The sequence below is a fragment of the Malaclemys terrapin genome, chromosome 1 (assembly GCF_027887155.1).
Source record: "Malaclemys terrapin pileata isolate rMalTer1 chromosome 1, rMalTer1.hap1, whole genome shotgun sequence".
NCBI lineage: Eukaryota > Metazoa > Chordata > Testudines > Emydidae > Malaclemys > Malaclemys terrapin.
In genome coordinates this window covers 149,739,005-149,761,214 of record NC_071505.1, presented here as the reverse complement: position 1 = coordinate 149,761,214, position 22,210 = coordinate 149,739,005, and the positions used below count along the sequence as shown (strand labels likewise).

The 22,210-nt window shown below is 45.9% G+C and overlaps 1 protein-coding gene across 2 annotated transcripts; it reads left to right on the top strand.

Annotated features, from left to right (window-relative positions):
• Positions 1-4,113: 4,113 nt before the first annotated feature.
• Positions 4,114-21,249, top strand: UPK1B (uroplakin 1B). 2 transcript variants are annotated; one of them, XM_054016393.1, is made up of 8 exons: positions 4,114-4,194; positions 11,398-11,485; positions 12,153-12,353; positions 13,934-14,008; positions 15,415-15,537; positions 15,940-16,119; positions 18,048-18,131; positions 19,877-21,249. In XM_054016393.1, the coding sequence occupies exons 2-8, from the start codon at positions 11,417-11,419 to the stop codon at positions 19,925-19,927; spliced, it is 783 nt and encodes a 260-aa protein (XP_053872368.1). In that variant the 5' UTR covers positions 4,114-4,194; positions 11,398-11,416; the 3' UTR covers positions 19,928-21,249. The 2 variants fall into 2 exon arrangements, with proteins under 2 accessions (XP_053872368.1, XP_053872369.1); XM_054016394.1 differs by lacking the exon at positions 4,114-4,194 and adding an exon at positions 9,882-9,964.
• The last annotated feature ends 961 nt before the right edge of the window (positions 21,250-22,210 follow it).

Genomic DNA, 22,210 nt, shown 5'->3' with positions numbered 1-22,210 from the left:
CCTCCAGCAGCGCTCCCAAGGTGGTGGGCTGGCATGCCTCCAAAGGGAGGTGCGCTGCAGCTGGCATTTCTTGCCCCATTTTTCCCCAAGCCTCTTATACCCACCGCCCATGCGTGTAAGCAAAAATTACTCTTGCTGTTAATTTCTCGTAATATCATCCATTGGTAGATCTTTTCCCGTAATCTTGTGGCACAGGGTCATTCTTTGGTCCCTACTTATGTCAAGCATTTCTTAAGCCTAAGGCCTAGTATGGCTAAGCCAGAGGTGAAAGTAATAATAAATTCTTACCGGTCCAGAGGCAGCTCTGGCCCCTGGAAAGGGCAAGCCCTCGGGCGGGGCTGCCAGGTCAGCTTCCCCCAGCCAGCCCATTCACACTGCCTGGCCCCCACCACCCGGGGTTGTGGTAGTGATTTAAAAGGGCCCAGGGCTCTTTAAATCGCAAGTCCCGCAGCAGCTGCCCTTTTGCCCCGTCCTGTCAATGGCCCGGGAGAGGCAAAAGGGGCAATGACATTAAAGTGCTGCGGCAGCACTTTAACGTTGTTGCCCCTTTTGCCTCCCTCGTTGGCAGCCCTGCCAGTAGGGTCCCATCTGGCAGGGCCGCCGACGGGGGGGCGGAGGGGGAAGGGGCAGCACACTTTAAGCAGGGACCTTTGCTGTAGCAGCGCTTTAACGTGGGCTGCGTACGGGCCAGTACTGGCTTCTTACTGGTACGCTGTACAAGCCCACTTTCACCCCTCCGCTAAGCTAAAATCTTAGAGGCCTCAGCCTGTAGGCCTTGCATTTCAGCCCAGCTTACTGACATAGCTAATACATAATTATCCCTTCTAACTACTGATCAATCTTATACTTCTATAATCCTATAATTTAAATCTAGTTCGCATACAATGATTATATATGACATAACACGTTAGTTAACCATCACATCACACAATAAATGAACAATAAACTAAAATCATCGGCTACGAGATGGTTAAAGTGGCCCCAAGGGACTGAGCTGGGACATTGAGCAATCTTGGGCTCAGTCAATTGCAGATTTCCCAGTTTGAAGGTCAATATGTTACGTGCCTATGAATACAGCAGTGTGTGCGTCGCACGTGTGAGGGCTGTCTTTTTGGCCAGCACACCAGGGATTGAATTAAGGACCTCCCACGCGAAAGAACACAAGCAGCTGCAGCTTGAGCTAAAGAGCCATCGCTACCCAGCTGGCACTGTAACAGACTCATATCCTCTGTGCACCAGGCACTGCAGGGAACCTACAACCCACTTTCACCCCGTGGGTCGCACATGTATTAGTCCATGCAGAGGTGCATGCCTGTGTGTGCACCTACCTATGTGTGTGTATGTGCATGTGTGTGTATGTATGGTATGGATCTCTGTGTGTGTGCATATGCATGTGTGTGGATCGCTGGATCTGAGCAAGTATGTGCATGTGGGGGGCTGCGTGTGTGCATGCACACGCATATATTTCTATGTGCACTCACTTGTGTGTATGTGTTTGTATGTACATGCCTGTGTCTGTGCATGCTCAAACTGAGCTTTGCTTTTAAAAAAAGGATTCTGTTGCTCCTTCTTTGGACACCAAAATTCTTTCCTGATCTGCCCCAACCATCTCCCTATCAGCCTGCTAAGCCAGTTTGACAGAAAGCTGTCACTAGACAAACAACAGTGACAGCAAAGGACTGAATTCCATCTCTCCCCTCATTTCCAACTCAAGATAGGATTAAGATTACAACCAGTCTGCAAACCCTTGACTGGGGATTATGTCAAGGAACAAACACTCACCAGCACTTTCTTGAAAGCTTCTCTTCATGCTGGTGGCCCCAGCTCTCCACAATGCTGACCTCTCCTCCTTTTTTCCTAGGCGAGCGCTTTCCTCACCTGCTCTCCCAGCCAGACTTTCTGCCTCATTCTGGCAAGAGATGGCGCTTCCATTTCCCTTCTATCCTCACTATTGTCACTCCTGTATTCCCCCCGTTATATCCTTGGGGGCAACAGTTTTAGGAAGAAATCACTGGAGACACAGAGAGCTGTAACCTTGTAGCAGCCATTTATTTCCACACTCAGGACTAACCAACAGCCAGCCAAAGCTGTTGGGGTATCTATTACCACGACAACCAAATACACAACACACACACACACACTCACGGTCTGTAGCAAACTATCACCACTGCAGCCAAAAGATGGACCCCTGCATTTAGCTGCTGCTGTGGCACATATAGCCTGGCAGGTCTGTGAAGCCAAGACGCATGCCTGTAACCCAGGGATCTTTCATGTCCAGTAGAGTAGAGCAGAGCAGACCAGTAAACTGCATGCCACTCATTTTCTCTCCAGTACTACAAAAGAACCAGGGGGATGAATCAACTCAGCTGGGCTTAGAATCTGTGCTTCTAGGGAGCGTAAATATTTTAAATCTTGCCATGAATTCTTTAGTAACAGCATAAACCCCAATGCCACTTAAAGTGTCCTCTAACCAGGGAAACTTTCTCTGATGAAGTGCAGACTTTGCCTCATACCTCTAGGGGACTGTTATCTCAACCAAACACTCCCATCTCCTCACACATTCATCGCCCCAACAAGACAAGTGACAGACACTTCTCCTTAATGCTTTCTTTTCCCCAGTTCCCCCTTGTCCAATCTACCCCAGGAGTCACAAGAACAGTGGTTGTATGGAACAGCTGGTTACTTCTTCACTTGGCCTTGTGACAATCTAATGTGGTTCTCCTGATAGCAATAGGTGGGTATCCACAGAGCCCAGGTTAAACTACCAAAGTCCGGTCCAGCAGGCATGGGACTCTGTGAAAAACCTGGCCTTCATTCTCTAGGAGCTGGGCTTTTCTTTGGTTGTTTAGAGACCCTGGTTAGATATCTGGAGGGGAGGCCCCCAGAATGTTAAGACCTTTCACAATTCTCATTCCTTAAGGCACTTTAAAAGTGACTTACTGAGGATTTATTCAAAAATTTAGTTTGTGCCCATTTATGCACTTTTTGATGCATAAAGAGGTCCTGAAAGATTAGGACCCCATGCACCCCCATCCCTAAGGTTCTTCCCCCCCCACCCCCACCCCATTTGTTTTTTAACATAAAAATATGAAGAAGGTCAAGTATAGTCATCCCAGTAGCTGGCGATCTCAGAAATGTAGACCGTGAGTTTCCACAGACCCTAACTGAGTGGAATGGAAGGGGCTTTTGAATCTTAAACAAAGACATCCTTTGTCTCAAATGCTCCTCAGCCCTCTCCTCTCCCAGTGAACCAACTTTCGCCCCCTCAGTGATCCTACAAAGACTTCCACACATACTTAATTTTATGCACTTTATGTACTACTCATCGTGTGCAATATTAAGCATGTGCAGGATCAATGCCCAAGTGTGATATCATAATCCTACTAGTTCTCTAGTCATCCATAGAGTCATAAGAACGTCCATTACTGGGTCAGACCAAAGGTCCATCAAGCCCAGTATCCTGTCTTCCAACAGTGGCCAATGCCAGGTGCCCCAGAGGGAATGAACAGAACAGGTAATCATCAAGTGATCCATCCCCTATTGCCCATTCCCAGCTTCTGGCATCTAGAGTCTTCTAGGGTAGGTAAAACCTGAATTTCTAATGTAAAAAAAGATCTAACAAACACATCTATCTTTCATGCCTTCTTTATGGACCATAAAGAAACAGAGCAGGGTGCAAGCCCAATTTGGTGGGGTTTTTCTTTCTTCCCCCACCCCTCTTTTTTCAGGACAGGATTACGTGAAGACATTTGTTAAAAAACCCTTCTGTCTTTTCTAGTCAGAGCATTTTCTTTGGAGACACCGAATAGTCATTAAAATAGCAGTTCGTCAGTCAGTAATATTCACATTTATGTACTTATTCACCCATCCTTTCTAAAGTTCAGAGATCTCATAGGAGTGAGTCACCTGTCCACCCCAATAGACAATAATAATGGAAACACTAGTGTGTGTATTTTCAGTACAACCACATTCCAGTACAATCACAGAATCAAAGAGACACCTTCTGCTTCCATCCCAACCCAGGAACAGGTTTGGCTAGAAACAGGTTCCTCTCATGTGTTGCACACCCCACCAATCAAAACCACTTTTCCCAAGCACTCAGGGCCCTTTAAAGACAGGCTGAGCTACAGCGGGGGCTTGCTTAGCTTTACAGGTGTGGTTGAGTTTCTGTGGGATAGCAGCACAGTAAAGAAGGTGAGTAAATTGCTGTATTCCTTTTAATGAGATATTCAAGGTACTGCTGTGTGACAATAAATAAGGAGGCTTTCATAGTTAATGGTTTATTTTAGTTCTCTAGCACTAGAAGTGAGTGGGTGTTTAGTAATTGGGTGGAATTAACTGCAAGAGCTTATTAAGTATCTTTTCTTTTCTAGCTGCAGGCTGCCTACTCTGTATTATCCCTTTAATTTGCTTCTTGAAGGTATATTAAAAAAGGAGCATTATGTGTTGCCAACATATCTGGGGGGCAGGAAGTAAGGGTCACAGCTAAAGTGTGAGTGCTACACTTACTCCTCTTCTTCTGAAAGAAGCAGAAGGGGGGGGGGGGGACCTCTTCTGGTTTGGCTCTATAAAGTTAATGAGGGAGGGAAGAAAACAATTGTTCATCCCAACTTTATTTCCTAGGTGATTACTCCGGATAATTGAACAGGCACTCCAGTGTTCTGACAAGCATGCTTTCATAGCAAACAATGTCTCTCTAAAGGAGACTTAATTTAGTAAGTTTGGTTGAGGCTTGTTTGGTGAGGCTGTTTCATTACTGTGGTCTGAATTAACTGGCTGGCTACTCTTCCTTTTCTAAACCTCTAGTGCTGTTCAACAAGCTGCTGTTTCATTTCAGTGGTGGGTGAAATTATTAGAGGAGCTTGTTGTATGTACAGTCGTTCAAAGACCGCAAAGTTACTAAGGGCAAACCAACACTTGTAAAATGCTCCGCTCCTATAGAGTTTGTTTTTTATCGGGGGTAGCTGTGTTAGTCTGTGTCCACAAAAACAACAAGGAGTCTGTCCAGTGGCACCTTAAAAGCTAACAGATTTATTTGGGCATAAGCCTTTGTGGGTAAAAATCCCACTTCATCCACAATGTTTAAAGTATTCTATATGGTGGCTAAATTTATCCATAAGATTATATCTCTCTCCCCTCATCTTTAGTTAGTATCTTAAATTTTGGAGACTAACTGTCAAAGTCCTTGAGGCTTTTTCCACTAAATGTCATTTTGTCTAATGAAAACCTGTCTCCCCTACTGTCAGCCCTCCGTTACCCTTTAGCAGCTGTTCAGAATGGGACTTTAGAGAGATTGGGGGGTGAGGGTCTAATAAAAATGGTCTTGACCTGAAGAAGAGCTCTGTGTAAACTCATCTCTCACCAACAAAAGTTGGTCCAATGAAAGATATTATCTCACCTACCTTGTCTCTCTAATATTCTGGAACCCACACAGCTATACCCCTGCATACAAGAGTGGAACTTGTATTTTGAATGCATGAAGAAGGCAGAATGCAGTAACCCTCCATGGTTAGGCTGAGAAATGGCTTTAAGAAACACACCTTGGTATTTGGCTGAAGTCTCTCATTCTCCTCACATGAGTGAAAACATTTTTCTAAAGCTAGAAGGGAAATGTTCTGTAATCTGGGCTTTGTTAATTAGAGAAATGGAAGGTGTGGTCCTTGCCCCTCTCAGATGAATCAGGTTAAAGGCAGGTTAGTGCTGGGTGGGTGAACCAAATCTTTCTGCTGCTGTAAGGCTTGGTTTGTTTGTTGTGCATGAATGACTCTGAATGTCATTCAAATGAATGTCACTGCTGACGCATTTGGAATGGGCACCTTGGATTGAATGATGGGTAAATCCTACATGAGATTGCTCAGTAAAACGACTGGGTCCCTTGTCTCTAGCCTCTTACCGCACTCATTAAGAATGTGATGCAGAAACAGCTCCATGAAAGTGAGAGGGAGGGGGTGTGAGGAGAGAACTGGTAGTACATTAGCCTAGTTGCTATTCTGAGGGGAGCACTAATGTGATGGGCAAGTTGGAGATGGGGCAAGAAGAAAAGATGCAACGCTGCCCCCCCCCCCACGCTTAAGTGGTGGTGCCTGCAGAATGAAAGACTTCTGTTTTTTTAATTAATTAATTATGAGATATCCCATCTCCTAGAACTGGAAGGGACCTTGAAAGGTCATCTAGTCCAGCCCCCTGCCTTCACTAGCAGGACCAAGTACTGATTTTGCCCCAGATCCCTAAGTGGCCCCCTCAAGGATTGAACTCACAACCCTGGATTTAGCAGGCCAGTGCTCAAACCACTGAGCTATCCCTCCCCCCCTGTTGTGCAGAAGGCAAGGCTATATGCCCAGTTTCTTCTGTAGTAGTCAGTATTGGTGTTCAGCTAGAGTTACCTGGAGTGCTGAGTGCACATGCCCTTATCCATTTCACTGTCAAGTTTGAGGAATAGATCAGGTTGTCCACTTCCAACACAGGAGTTAAGTATAATGAAGGCCTAAAAACTGTCTTGAGCTGGACTTGCTGGAGCTGCTGCTGGATGAGAGATGTGGCTGCTTGGTTCCTCTGAAAAACTGGCTTGGTTTGGGCACCCAAAACACTAATGGACTTAGTTCTCAGTGCATCCTTTCCACTTCCCCCACTGGCCTTATGGGTCTATCACAGCCTGATGTTGTGTGTAGGGGGAGGGAGTATAGGCCAAGCCCATTCCTAGTGCAGCTTATGGGGCACAGAAAGCACAGACCTGCCCATAGTTTACTGAAGATCAGTGATGCTGCAACTCTTGAAGTCTGACTAACTTACCGAGTCCCACATGCTCTAGGGAGACAGAGGAACTGGGTCATGGCCAGATTTTGGGAGTGGCTGGTGGGACAGCTGAAGGAAAACATAGGGTGCAATGGGTGGGTGGGGGTGGAACAGCAAAGGGGTTTCAAATGATATCTACTGAACAGTTATACCTAGAACTGCAATACCCTCGATGTGGTTACTCTGAAATCTAGCAAGAGTTTATCATTTGACTTAACTGACAACAATGATTCCATTCAAGCCGGGGGTCTAGATTTCCCCTGAGAGGGAGGAAACCCAACCCCTGGCTTTCCTTCTGTTTCATATAGACCTAATATATGAAGCACTTGGGGTCCTATGTGAAGCCCCATCTTTCTCCTGCCTTCAATTGGACTGGAGGCAACTTGCGTTGGGTTGGAAACCAATACAAAAACTAGCTTTATATGAAAGACTTAATCCCTCCTCTGGACACCCTCCACTAAAGACAACAGACAGGAGTTGCTGGCCTCCATCTCTTTGTCAGGTATGGGAGGAGAAGTCCCTCCTACTATTCCAGATCAATGTAGATTTGAGGTCTTCCCTACACTTACATGTGTGCAATTCAACCAAGGCTAACGTGCAGAGTTTCTTCTCTTGCCTCTGCAGGTGCATTAACGTAGCAAGTGCTGTGCTAGTTGCTCTCACTTGTAATTTATCCCTGCTCTGAGGTGTTTAGAATGGGCTGATTTGGGATGTGTGAAGTCCCAGGGCATTCATAGCTCATCTGTTTCGGAGGAGAGTTTCTCTGGTTGCCCAGTAGGTCCAGACATTGTCATGACACCTGGCATGGTTTTCAGTCTCAACTAGGCATTCTTCAAAGGTAGGGAAGTACTATTTCCCATCTGTATCTGGAGAATCTGAGGAAGTAAGTTTCTTGGTGTCACACCAGGAGATGGTGGTAGAGTTGGGCATAGAACTCAGGGCTTTCTGACTCCTACTGGTGCGCTATGCTCTGCATAATGCTGCCCCATGTTACTGTTCTCATAAGGCCTTCTAGTAAAGGTTCTCTCCCTTCTTTGTCTCTGCATTTATTTCATTCTATTCAGCCTTTACTCTCCTTGTAATTTCATGTTCACTAGTAAAGGGCTGGTGCCTCCACCATGTTACTAGGAATCTGTAACTAGGCAGCTGGCACACAGATGGTGAGGACTATATACCTGCCCCATTCCTCCTCCCAAAAGCAGGTATTTTTGAAAGCTGACCCTTTCTTTCTGTGGAAGTCCTGGAGCTTCTCTCTTGGGCATGGGTGCACACAGTAGTAGCAGGCTTGGGGCAGGCAGGATCTGGCCAATAGAGGAGGCTCTGAGAACATGCAGCATATCCAAAGTTTGCAGAAGGCATTTAGCTCATAGGGGGTGAGGGTGTGGCAGGGAGGACACATTCTAAGCAAGATTCCTCAAATAACTGGCTGGTCTGCAATAACCTGGGGCTAGTTACACATGAGGACTTAAGCACTTTACACCCACATTTAGACACCACTGAAATCTTCAACCCCCTTGCTCAGCTGCTGCCTAACTCTATTGGGCCTTTAGGACCCCAAGAGCCTGAATTTTCACCATTAAAGTCTCCAAGTTGCCTATGTTTCTGCTAGAGAGTGCATCCAGCCACCTCAGTCTAGGTGCCAATCTCAGACCTCTGACACAGCAGGATCCTCAAACTAGGCATTCCCCTGCAGACCTGACCCAGTGGCTGTGCTGAAAGCACCCTAAAACTCACCATGGCTGGTGGAAAGGAGGTGGTTTCTCTTATAACCATTAGCCCAGTGGTTAGAGCACTCACCGGCAATATGGGAGACCCATGTTTAATTCCCTCCTCTGCCTAATGTAGAGCAGGGAATTGGACAAGCATTTCAAGTGGTTAGGGCACTCCCTATAGAGTTATTTGCACTCCCACTCCGGTCCAATATTTATTTCACACCCAGTGAAACCGCTTCAACAGGAGACACTGAGGGAGCCCAGACATCAGAATATCCCAGAGCTTAGTGGTTAGAGCACTGACCTGAGACATGGGAGACTCCAATTTGAACATCTTCTCTTCAGGCAGAGAGGGGACTTGAACCTGTGTCTCCCCCACATCCTAGGTGAGTGCTCTAACCATTGAGCTAAAGCTTATAAGGGGAAGCTGCCACAAACTTCCCCTCTTCCCCTGCCCTGTTTATTCCAAAAAGCGGCCTTGGCACCTGACTCCACACCTGAGAATCCCTAGCAGAGAGAGGTGCTTCCTCCCAGCCCTAGCTCCTCGGCATGTTCCCATTGGCTAGCTTTGGTGGTTCCCTGCTGCTTTTGTGGATCCTTTCCTTAGGAGCCTCTCTCCATGGTATCCCTATTCATTGTACAGGGAGCCTGGGTACCTGCTCCAGGGCTTGTGGATTCCACTTGGTGGCAGGAGACCTAAATTTTGAGTGCTGCGACACTGAGAATTGCAACACTTAAACACCTATCTGGATCTAGCTCCTAGTTTCCAACCTGTGCCCCAGAGCAGCCTTGACCCACAACAATCTGGTCCAGAAAAAGCCTCCTTTTGAGCTTAGAACCATCTCTTTCCCATGAAGTGTGCAGAGCACTGTTCAGGTTCTAGTAGGGATGATTTCCTTCCCTTCCACGCCGTCTCCTGTGTGAGGCTCTTCTAAAACTACACTGTCCTCAGAGCTTGAGGTTCCCTAAAGAACTCCTCTTCTTTCTTATGTACAAGTGCATACAGCAGACAGTGGCTAAACCAAACTGTAGGAACGGTGTCAATTTGAGGTTGGCAGGTCTGCAGCACTGTGCATGGGTGTCTACACGAACCAACTACATTATGGTAGGACTACAAGTGGCGAATCCCCAGAGAAGTGGTAAAAATGCCTGAGGTCTCTCTCTGTTAGCAACTCCACCACTGCTGCAGTTGCATGGAATTCTGGTTGTCTTTTGCATTCGTGTAAGAATAGCCTTAGAAAAGCTGTTGTAGAGGGAGGTCATGGAAGCTTAGGTAACTCTTCTTTCTATTGGTGTCTACATGCTTGGTGGTCCACCAGAGAACTTCCTGTGGCTTGTTGGTTGCCCCACTGCAGTTCAGAAGACCTAAGGAAGTCTGTGGGAAGGGAGACCAGGGCTTAGTAAAGAGGAAGAGGTCATCAGGAGTGCATTTCTTCTCAGCCCACCTTTTCCTATGCAGGGTAATGTTGCATCCCTCTAATATTTGACTGTATGGCTTTATCTATACTAACATTACTAAGATTTCTCTCTGGGGTTAGCAACAGTATGGAAATTCGAATAAGAAATTGCTAGTGTAGACATTCCAGGAGTGGACTTGTTACCTTATCCGCTCGTAAACTTTACCTGTCCCATTGGTATAGAAGCTGGTATGAATGAGGCCTAATTTAAGCTTCTGTTGACAGCTCGGGTTTTGTGCAGCTCCCCACAATCACAGTTGTTGTGGGTTTTTTTTTTGTTTCTTTTGTTTGTTCCCCCCCTCTCCCCCTCCCCACACACACACTCACTCAGTCCCCCTTGGAGGAGGGCTTTTATCACCTTCCCATCAGATACAGAATCTGAACTTGTCTTTTTCCAGGGTTCTTGACCCTGTGGAGGATGCCGTGCAGCTCACTGGAGAAGAGTGAATTCCATGTGGAGTGCTTGGGACTAGAATGCAGGGTAGAGAGTTTGAGAATGTAGCTGGAATGCTACTAAGCTAGTATTCCATGTTCCCGCTGCTAGTGGTTCAACTTCCTCCCTCACGCCCTCTCTGTAAGGAGTGCTTTAGGGTAGCTTCAGTTCCCAACCTGGGTGTGTCTCTCACTAGAAAGACACTGGGTCAGATTTGCTGCAGGTTATCTGCTGTGGAAACCAAAGGAAGTAGCACTGCTTCAGAGACAGAAGCCATAGCCTGAAGTACGCAGTTGGAGAAGGAGACGATGATCTCGCCAGTAGGTATGAGTCGGGAAGAAAGAAGTCACCGGAAAGTTTATATACTAGCTATAAACCAAAGCCCTAGACTAGAGTGCTGTGATTTGCTGGCATGCAAATAGATCAGATATCTCTGACCTGGACCCGAAGCTCTATAGGAAAATGAGCATGTTTGGTGTTTATGACAAAGCAGAAGTGGCCATCACAAAACTGGCTCATAGTTCAATTGTGGTGGAGTTAGGGGAGAGGTTACAGGGTAAATAGCTGTCTGGGATGGAGCAGATGTCTTCAGTGAAGACGTGTGTAGGGTCCATCCAACTCTTTAACTCCTATGTCTTGTCTTTATGGTATACACAGGGACTGTAGCTGTGATGTAGCTGCATTAGTGCTTATGCTACAGGTTCGCACTATGATGCTGCCAGCTGGTGGGTAAAAATCCTAGTGTAGGCAAGGCCCGAACCATCTCCAGCAGCCCACACAAATATTGCTGATCTCCCTGCCACTTGGATTACTGCGGGAGCTCAGACTACTAACAGGATAACTTTCCCCAGCACTGACACTTCCCTTCTGAAACTGGAAGCTGAGGAGAAGAGTGTATGTGGGGGCTTGTGGGGTTCTGTTTGGACATTATCCCTGAGAAAAGCCATTTCTAGAATAAACCTGTGAGACTTGTGTGTCCTGAACACTTTTCTCCCCCCTCTAGGTTGCATGAGGAGCTGAAGATGGCGAAAGGCGATAATGGAGTGCGCTTTTTCCAAGCCCTACTAATTCTTGGCAATGTGATTATTGGGGTAAGTGATCTGAGGCTGTGAGGGGTGGGGGTGGAGAGATGGTTTCTTTAGGGGCTCTTCACTCCTCATCAGATGCACTGTAATAAAAGGCACAGTCCAGCAATGGGGTCATTCTTCATGTTACCACTTCAGTCTAAATAAAATAAGTGCAAGGCTAGGTGAGAGGTCAAGGTCCAGGCTGAGTCATGCAAGCAAACGAATTCTGTAAGGGATGGATGGGTGAGGGTACCTGGCCTGGTAGGAAGTAGGGGCAGCAACAGCACATCTAGAAGAACAAGCTTTTGTGCCATGGGTTCTGGAGGGAAGAGCCCTGGTTCCTGAACTCCTCTTTCCAGCCCAGCTCCTTCCCACAGTGACAGGAAGGGTTATGTTCATGCCGTTCTTAAAGGAATGCTCCAAATCTAGTTTTAAGACCAGCCCAGCAGGTATGATCTGTGCTGGCCTGGGGAAGAGAGGGCCCACGCTCAGTGGGTTTTATGTTTCCAATACCCATGGGAGGACAGAACACAATGGATTGTGGGCCTGTGGGGAGGGAGTGGTCTCGCTGGGAAGTTTGTGCCTTGTGTGTGGGGCAGGAGGAGGAATGTGATTAATAGAAGCTCTCCTTGGACATAGCTGTGGTACTGCTTTGGGCTGACCTGATGGGAGTCTGACTTCTGGTTCTCAGATGTGCGGCATTGCACTGACGGCAGAGTGCATCTTCTTCGTGTCGGATCAGCAGACTCTGTACCCTCTGCTTGAAGCCACTAATAACGATGACATCTACGGTGCGGCCTGGATTGGCATCTTTGTTGGCTTTGCTCTCTTTAATCTGTCTGTCCTGGGCATCATTGGAGTCATTAAGTCAAACCGGACAATGCTGCTGGTGGTAAGTGAAGTGATATTAGTCCACAGGTCGTTAACAGACTGAGATCATGTTATTCCAGTCTTCTGCCCCCTGTGCTCACAAGCTGTTGAACACAGCTAACTTCAAGATTTGCGTTGTAACTGTCCAGGCCTTAAATGGCATTAGGGCCCTATGTGCCTAAAGGGCCACCCCCTTCCTCTTTGACACCTAGGACAGCCACATTGTCCACAAACAAAAAGAATCTGTACCAGGAAGAGGGACATGAGTGTGGGAGACTATTTCCATGGTAACTAAACCACAACTCAAACCCGTGACCAGGAGGACTGAACCTTGTTCCCTTCAAAATAAGTTGGCCCTTGCTACCTCAGTTTTGTTCTATCGTGGGGAAAAGTAAATTTGGAAAACCAATAGGGAAAAGGAGGGAAATGGTTCCTTATTAACTGAACTGAGTCCAGTAGGGGGTTCATATCATAACAGGCTTCCCTTCCGCCATTATCTGGGTTGGTTTGAGAGAGATTCTGAGGGAATAGGAATCAAAATGGTGGTCTTGTGGTGGGTTCTGATGCCTGTCACCAGGTCTAGAGGAGGCAAACACTGCAATGGAAGGACTGTAGCTGTATTGAAGTTGTCTGGGTTTTTAGAAAATATAGTCACACCGTTCCTTGGGATACCTTAATATGGCAGCATGTGGCTACAGGTGTGGTACAAATGCCTTGATTGGTCTTTGAGTCTCCAGCAGAATCCTGAACAACATATTTGACATGGTCATACAGTGTAAATCCCTATTGACCACTCAAACTTGTCCTCATTATTTGCTGCTGGGTGGCATCAAATACTGATACCTCTACCTAGGCTTCTGAACATCAAAGTAAGATTAAATCACTGCTGTGAGGAAACTTCGCCTTCCATAATATCTATATGGTTGGGACATGTTTTGGAGTTGCTGGACAAGTCATGGACAATGCTAAAATGGTGTTTGGATGCTTAGTCAACCGATCATTATGCAGCTTCTTATCTACTTCAGAAGCTCTATTAAAGAGGCAGAGTGGAGAAGTCTGATCTGTGCCTACAGCATAAAGAGCAATCTAGAAATTCTGTGAAACAAATTTTAAGACTGATAACATAACTAATTTTCTACACCCTGTAATAAACCTCAAACTTGCACTCTCAAGATATCAGTGGGGCAAAGAATGTAGCTGCTTCCTAAGAAGGATAGGACACCACTATTGATAATCAGAGTAGTCGGAGTGCCATTAGGCAGAATACAAATAAAATGAGCATATGAACCCTTATGCTCCAGGGAATAAGACAATCACTAATGACAGGGCTTCCCTTAAATCCAGATTATGGAATGTATCTGTTAACAGGGTAGAACTTGGTGAATGGGACTCTCACGGTGGTGGAACTTAATTCTGAGTCTCAGGGTTGTTCAGGTATGGTACGGGTGGAGGTTAGTGCTCATAGGACGGAATGGGGAAGGAACCCTGCTCCAAAATACTTTGACTCTGATGTTGTAACACCACACTTTGAAATGCATCGTGTTGTGAGAATAGACCCAGGTTGGAGAGCTAACTGTACTTTCTGCTTTGCTTCTTTCCCAGTATATCATTCTGATGTTGGTCACCTATGGATTTGAAGTGGCTTCTTGCATCACAGCAGCAACTCATCGAGATTTTGTGAGTGGTGGTTTTCCATGCATATTCTCTCAGAGTAGGATGGAGGTGGGGTGTTGGAACATGTCCACAAAATGCTAAAGCGCTAAGCATACAATGCAGCTATGGCAGAGTGGAAATCTGGAGAGGGCTGGCTAGAGACTAGACAGTAATGGATACTGCTGAACCATTGAAGAGAGGGCCTAGTCTCCTAGGGGCATGTGTAATTCCATAACTTGGGGTCAAGGAAAGAAGACTTTCTTTATGCAAGCTAAGTCTGTCTATTAACTGAGGTTACTGGACCATGACCTGTTTTTCAGATGCAGATTGACAATGCTATTGTAGGTATTAATGATGGAAGACCTCTAGTCCTACCATTTGAGCATTACTAGTGTAGGGGAGAGACCCATGTAGGTTCTTCCAGCTGTTGGAAAAAGTTGTACGTGTAGTACTTGGGTCCAAACAAACCTCCAGATACTAATAAACAGCTTCTTCCCTTGCCGCCTCCCCGGCAAACCCTTCTGAGGACATGTTCAGCTGTCTGACTCTGGAAGCATCAGAAAACCCATAGATACCAGAGTCCTTCTTGAACTCCTAGCATCTCCGGTTGGAGGAGGACTTCCAAACGAACTTAGTTGTCCAAAACTGTTTGCTGGTTCTCTACTCCTAATGAAGCAGAAAACCTACTCAATTCAAAAAGGCATCTAATAACATGGGCACAAGCAAACAATATGTGTTTTTAATATGGCTAAATGTATCTATCTAGGAACAAAGAATATAGGCCATACATACAAGATGGAGGACTCTAATCTGGGAAGCAGGGGCTCTGAGAAAGATTTGTCAGTAATCGTGGATAATCAGCTGGACATGAACTCCAAGTGTGACTCTCTGGCTAAAAGAGCTAATGTGATCCTGGGGTGCATAAACAGGGGAATGGCAAGTAGGGGAGAGAGGTTATTTTTACCTCTGTGTTTGTCATTAGTGTGACCACTGGAACTGTGCACAGTTCTGGTGCTCACAATTCAAGAAGGATGTTGATAAATTGGAGAGGACTCTGAGAAGAACCAAGAGAATGATTTAAGGATTAGAAAACATGGCTTATAGTGATAGTTTCCAGGAGCTCAGTCTAGTTAGCTTAACAAAGAAAAGGTTAAAGGATGACTTGATTACATTCTATAAGTATCTACATGGGGAACAAATATTTAATGGGCTCTTCAGTCTAGCAGAGAAAGGTACAACATGATCCAATGGTGGGAAGTTTGAAGCTAGACAATCTTTTTCTAAAAGATCAGCTCTGGGAATAATGTTTTGGAAGTTCTCTGGACTGTTATACAGGAGGTCAGACTAGATGATGACAGTGGTCCCTTCTGGCCTTGGACTCTATGAATCTAATAACACAATGTGTGCTCTCTATCTCACTTGCCCTGTAGTTCACACCCAATCTCTTCCTGAAGCAAATGTTGGAAAAGTATCAGAACCCAGAGCCAGCCAGCAATGATGATAAGTGGATGAGTGAAGGTGTCACCAGGACGTGGGACCGCCTCATGCTACAGGTGACCATGCTCATATAACTGAAGATCGAATCTAAACATTACACAGCTCTGGAATTTCTCATTCTCGCCCTAGAATCTTTCAGTAATAAAAAAGGCTAGAATCTGGCTTGGAATCTTCAGATGTGGCCCTGCCTAACCTCCAGCATCCCAGTGGTGCTGGTGCATCAAATGATACTTCAGGTCCCTGAAATATCTGTCAACATGTTACTTTTCCTATAAATCTATTTATGCCTGGTGTGATGAAAGCTAGTCACTGTTCTGGGTGTGGGGGAAGGAGAGAGAAAAGGGGGAACCACTGAGGACTGGATGTCAGCTCCTGTATAATGCTTGTAGCCCTGTGTTGCAGGGGGAATATAAATTTTCTTTTTTTTTTTTTTTTTTTTTTCCTTCTCCCAAATCCAGAATCAGTGCTGTGGGGTGAATGGCCCCTCTGACTGGCAGAACTACATGTCTGTGTTCAGAAGCAGGAACAGTGACTCAGAGTTCCCTTGGCCACGCCAGTGCTGTGTCATGGATGTCCAAGGAATTCCAATCAACTTGGATGGCTGCAAACTGGGAGTCTCCGGCTACTATAATAATAAGGCAAGAATCTCTCTCCACTTTTACTGTAATTCTCATTGATTAGTGGGATTATCTCCGTGCTTCATTTGTAATGAAAAGAGGTGCCAGGGCTAAAGCAATTATTTTACATTTATGACTGATGCAGCAAGCCCAGAGGTGCTGGGGCTATGAACTACCAAGCCTAGAGGTAGCAGGGCTCAGCCCTAGGCACAAATTAAGCACTGGATTACCCCATGGGGATGGGGGCAGCATGCCACTTGAAGAACAATGGGGATTGGAAGCTTATGACATACTAGGGGGACAGGACAGGATAGATCTGCTAGTTTCCAAAGTCTTTCCGAGGAGGAGATGCTTCTGTAATTTCCTGTCCATATCACTGGCCCAGGACAGAGTAGTACAGGAGCATTTCTGATATTTAGGACATAGCCTTACCAAATTCACACCCATGAAAGATGTCACGGACCATGAAATCTGGTCTCCCCACGTGAAATCTGGTCTTTTGTGTGCTTTTACCCTATACTATATAGATTTCATGGGGGAGACCAGAGTATCTCAAATTGCAGGTCCTGACCCAAAAGACGTGCAGGGAGGTCACAAGGTTATTTTAGGGGGTCATGGTATTGCCACCCTTTCTTCTGCACTAACCTCAGAGCTGGGTAGCTGGAGAGTGGCAGTGCAGAAGTAAGGGTGACAATACCATACCATGCTTTCTTCTATGCTGCTGCTGGTGGTGGTGCCACCTTCAGAGCTGGGATCCCAGCCAGCAGCTGCCACTCTCCAGCTTACCAGCTCTGAAGGTAGCACTGCCACCAGTAGCAGTGCAGAAGTAAGGATAGCAGTACCGCAACCCCCCCTACAACTTTTTGGGTCAGGACCCCTACAATTACAACACTGTGAAATTTCAGATTTAAATAGCTGAAATCATGTAATTTGCAATTTTTAAGATATTTGACCGTGAAATTGACCAAAATGGATCATGAATTTGGTAGGGTCCTAAATGCAGGAGACAATAGAGGGGTGCTGTCCCAGTGGAACTGGTACAAGATGCCAGCCAAGGACAATAGTACCCAAAGGAATTGCATTCTGAGGGTGTCTGGCTTCATGACCAAGAGGGTTGGTATAGTAGCTAGTGTTGAATGGTGACTGATATCCCATACATAGTGACTAAATTCTTTTAACCTACTCAAAGGCCCCCATTCTAGAGGCGGGAAGGGACAAAGCCATGTTGATAGGGCACTATGTGAGAACCTTTTGCCAATATCTATGGCTTAAAAGGAACTGTTGGTTCTTTGATGCCTTTCCCAAATGCTAGCAACCTGCCATGGGGCAGTGCATGGTAAACTGTACCGTGCTCAGTTTTTTGGGAGCATGGTGGGCAGCTGGAATGGCAGTATCCAGTCAGTGGAGCAGCCTGTTCCCAGGGAGACACTGCTGACTGCATGTAAGATGCATGTTTGGAGGTGGGGGTTATGGGGAAATTCAGGTGACCTTAGCTTCTAGCAGCTTAGCAGAGGGCTGTCATCCCCAGCTATATTCCCTCTGGCAAAACAGAAATCTCATGTTCTCCTGGTGATTTGGAGTGAAAGGCATAGTTAATACAGTAAGTTGGCCTCAAGTAATTGAGAGCGATCTGTTTCTAGAGGGAATATAAAGCCATAATCTGGATCCATTTCTTCCTCTTGTATCAGGGAGTTGGCAGAGCCCTAGGGTGGGATGCCAACTGTGAGCTATCTCCTAAGACCAAGTAGACCATTCTGACCATGGTGGTTGCTTTGCAATCAAAGCATGTTCTAGCTTACTTGTTAATGTCGTGCAAACTAGCTAGTTCAGTGTTCTTCTATTCCTAGAGAATGAGAACCCCACCTCTCTCCAAGAGAGATCTGAGCTTGTAACATAGTTGGTAAAAGCAAACTCTGGTCATGACTTGCTTATTGGCTCTGTTCCCACAGGGTTGCTATGACATTATCTCTGGTCCAATGGACAGACATGCTTGGGGTGTTGCCTGGTTTGGCTTCGCCATTCTCTGCTGGACTGTGAGTACCTAATATCTGCTCTCTTTTCCCCTCTTTCCCTCCCCCCAACCTCCAACAACATGAGGAGAAATGGGGATTGGCACTGGTGAAAGGACTGATCCCTGGAGAACAAGTAGCTCCGCATCCAACCGTAGGGCCGTTCTGAATTGGGAACATGCCTGGGGGGAGGGTAAGGGATGTGGGCTGCCTTGAAGGACAGTCTGCAGATTAAGCTGTTTTAGCTCCATTCCATTAAGTAAGGCTGTGTTCTGAAGATCACCAGTTCTGATCTGACCTCCACATGCAGAGAAATTAATGGCAACTGTGCCTAATCCCCATAAGTGCACCCTGCTGATGTTCAGAATAAAATCTCTGTACTGTATAGCTAACTCACTTTCTTTTAACTCTACAAATCAAAAGCCTCTGGCAGTGGACTGATCCCATGGCCCACAAAGTGAAAGCACTTAAGTGTGCTAATAAGTATGAACTCCCCCACCTTAGCCTAGGGGTAGGTGATGAATGTTGCCAAAAAAGTTTGCTGCTGTTAATGCAAACAGATGTTCAGTTGGGTATTCACCACTCCTCTTATTTGCTCTTCGCCAACATTTGTGCAGCTCGCCAGTCTTGCTCACAGAAAAGTGTCAATTACTCTTGCTGGAAGTATTCATTTGGCCAAGCTCTTTGGGCTTGTCATGAGAGCAGAAAAATACAGAACTTGGGAGTATTTGCTATTCATGATGAGAAATAATCATCTAAGAACAGGGCCGGTGCAAGGAAGTTTCATGCCCTAGGCAAAACTTCCGCCTTGCATCCCCACCAGCCCTGCAGCAGCTCCGCACCCCCCCCCCCACAGCAGTTCTTCCCCCTCCCCCCCCCCGGGGGAGCCGTGCAACAGCTCCCCACCCCAGCTCCCCTCTGTTCCGCCTCCTCCCCGAGCACGCCGCCCTCGCCCTAATTCTTCTCCCTTCCCAGGCTTGTGGCGCTAAACAGCTGACTGGTGCTGCAAGCCTGGGAGGCGGGAGAAGTGGAGCGGTGACCGTGCGCTCGGGGAGGGGGCGTAGGAACGCTGTTTTTCTTTTTTTTTAAATTGGGGGCACCACTTTTTGGTGCCCCCAAATCTTGGCACCCTAGGCAACCACCTAGTTTGCCTTAATGGTAGCACCGGCCCTGCCTAAGAAAAGAAATAAATAGTCATAGAAAAAAGTTCAAGACCAACCTCTAGACTGAAATCAATAATACATAAGCTGTGGAACAAAATGCATTAAGTGCTTAACTGCAGAGTTGTGGGCTGCAGATAGCTTGCCCTGCTCCAGCTCAACTGTTGTATTGAAGAGTTGGCTCCTGTGTGAAGACTGCAACCTTCTGTGGCTACCGGGGGTGGATTTGGTGATGGAAATCCCTGACCTGATCCACTGAAAGGTTGAAATGTCATCTGACAATGTCAAGTATCAGGGGGTAGCCGTGTTAGTCTGTATCTACAAAAACAACAAGGAGTCTGGTGGCACCTTAAAGACTAACAGATTTATTTGGGCATAAGCTTTCGTGAGTAAAAACCTCACTTCTTCGGATGCATCCGAAGAAGTGAGGTTTTTACTCACGAAAGCTTATGCCCAAATAAATCTGTTAGTCTTTAAGGTGCCACCAGACTCCTTGTTGTATCTGACAATGTGTGGTGTGGTTTTTTTTTTTTTTTTTTTTTTTTTTGTTTTTTGTTTTTTTATTAAATCTGCTTTCTTCATTATCTAACGGCCATTTTTTCTTTATAGTTCTGGGTTCTTATCTGCACCATGTTCTATTGGAGCAGAATTGAATACTGAGGATCCAGTGGCCTCCCAACAACCCCTCTGAAGTCTTGGTGCATGAAACTGCATTCGTTCATCTGTACTATTCCTGTTGTACTAATGGAGGATTTGAGGCTCTCCCAGTCCCCCCCATTACCATCCCTTCCCCATCTCCCTGAAAACGAGACAGACTGGTACACTGAGCTGATCCTTCCAAGAAAGAACATGCCTTCTCTTTGCCTCGCTGGAGTTCTGTAGCTTTTACGCCTATTCACTGACTTAGGTCACTGTTCTGAAGACTTCTTGAGTCTGAGAGATGCTCTGATCATTCCAGAGATAGCCTTGAAAAGGGAAATGGCCCATAAATGTACTTGCTCCAGAAAACAATTTTTTTTAAACTAGGGCTAATGTAAATGATATCAGAACAAATTTGATGCACAAGGCTGTTGGTATACAGTACAAGTGAGAGATACTGTCACAACACCAGAGAGCCTTCCTCCCTGCAAGGAAGAGGAAACTTAGACCTGTAACTGCAAGAATCACCAAGTTTATTTAACATTCATATTTAGTTCGGGCCTCTGTTAAAAATCTCCATCTTCTAAGAAGGAGGCCGACTGTTTCTGTTTTCTACCCTCTGCCATACCTAACTTCTCAGTCTTAAAGGATAAAAGCAGGTTACTAGTCAACCCAAATCAGAGGCTAGCTCACTACATCATAATATGCTTCCCATGTTCAAGCCTACCTCTGATTTTTTTTTTTTTTTTTTTTTATCACTGATAAGCTATAGGACACCCATCTCTCTGAAATGGTGCCAATGCATGCAATGTTTTGCCTCCTTAATATGACTCAACAGTTTTCACAGCTCCTTGGAGATCTTGAAAAAATGCAGTTTTGTACTCAAATGTGTTAACAGGACAAAATATTCCTCCTTTCCCAACTCCACCAGGCTACTCCACTTTCCATCTCTGGCTAACTCAATGCATATAATTGAGCCCCCTTGATCAAGTAGAGTAATTTGCTTTCAAGGACAACCATTAATTCTTACTCGTATGTTCTTCTACAACCTCACTGAACCCCAGTTCTGTCCTAGCATAAACAGTTAAAACTCCCAGTTAAGCAGACAATTACTATTGACCTAAGTCAGGCTTAAATGGGTCCATTCTGGTCTGGTGTAATTCCTAATGAATGTTTTGTAAGTTACATGCATTGTGTGACACGTGCTCCTTGTACAGAATGTTTTATCTGAAATCTGTGTAAGTGTAGGGGGTCAGCTCCTAAGAACCTACCAGCTGCCCTGATTGTTCCAGTGTTTCTGTATATTCTCCAAATCTTTAATAAAAAAGCTGAGTTTCAAATTCTCACAGTCCAGGATCTTGAGTAAATGGAGGCTACACCAGCTGCCTCCAGACACCTAAATGTTGGGCAATGCAGATCTAGGTTCAAAAAGTTGGTGGCTCCAAATTTCTCACAGGTATTGAGTTGCCACTGTCTGCATCTAGAATGTTGTGCTGTGGGGGAAAATCTGGCACTGAACAGACTTGCCAGTCTAATCACAAAGGGCTGTGGGATAGAACTCTTGAATTAGAGGTGGGTCACTGACACAGGGTGGCATTTGGGGGCAGAGGTAAAAAATGGGGGGGAGGGGAGGGAGGAGTTTAGAAGGGAGGGGGGGGGAACCCAACAAAAGGCAGGCTGCCTTGGTGGTGTGGTGGCTGCCTCCTTCAAGACTATGGACTCTAAAGCACCCCTACAAGCAGTGTTGAGTCCCAAATACTCTCCCAGGGTTGACTTGAGCAGATGGGTTGGTTCTCTTGCTTAGACCTCTCTCTTGAAGCTACAAGTTTAGTTTTAGATATTAGACATATGGGAACCAGTGACTTCTAAGTCAGGGTAGCAATAGCAAAGAGTTGGAGCTTTTATGTCAATTTAGAGGCAAAACACCTGTGGGGAGGAGGGAGAGTAGAAATTGGGGCATCATTTTTATGTGAGCATGCACACATACAGCTTCTCCACTCTCTCCAAACACACTTCTGGTGTGACAGCCAGCCCTTCACCCACATGAATTAATACCTGCTTTTGTAACATACCCACTTCAGCATGAGATTGTGCTGTTACTTGGTTTTAGGCTGCCCCCAGGAGCTCTGCAGAGCCACAATGCCTGCAAGATGGTCCACACAGCCTCCTCTGTACTGATGTCACTGAAGAAGTGGCTTACAAAAATGAAATAATCAAAACCACAGGATTAGATTGCTGAGTTGAGAGAATATCTTCTCCTTGGAAACTTCTGCTTTAATAGCTGTTGGTGAGGTGGGGCTATCT

What these genes read in the sequence shown, in the direction of transcription:
- UPK1B (XM_054016393.1), top strand. Translation starts at nt 11,417, where the DNA reads ATGGCGAAAGGCGATAATGGAGTGCGCTTTTTCCAAGCCCTACTAATT. An exon ending in TTGGCAATGTGATTATTGGG is followed by an intron (nt 11,486 to 12,152) that starts GTAAGTGATCTG and finishes TCTGGTTCTCAG; the next exon opens with ATGTGCGGCATTGCACTGAC. An exon ending in CCGGCTACTATAATAATAAG is followed by an intron (nt 16,120 to 18,047) that starts GCAAGAATCTCT and finishes CTGTTCCCACAG; the next exon opens with GGTTGCTATGACATTATCTC.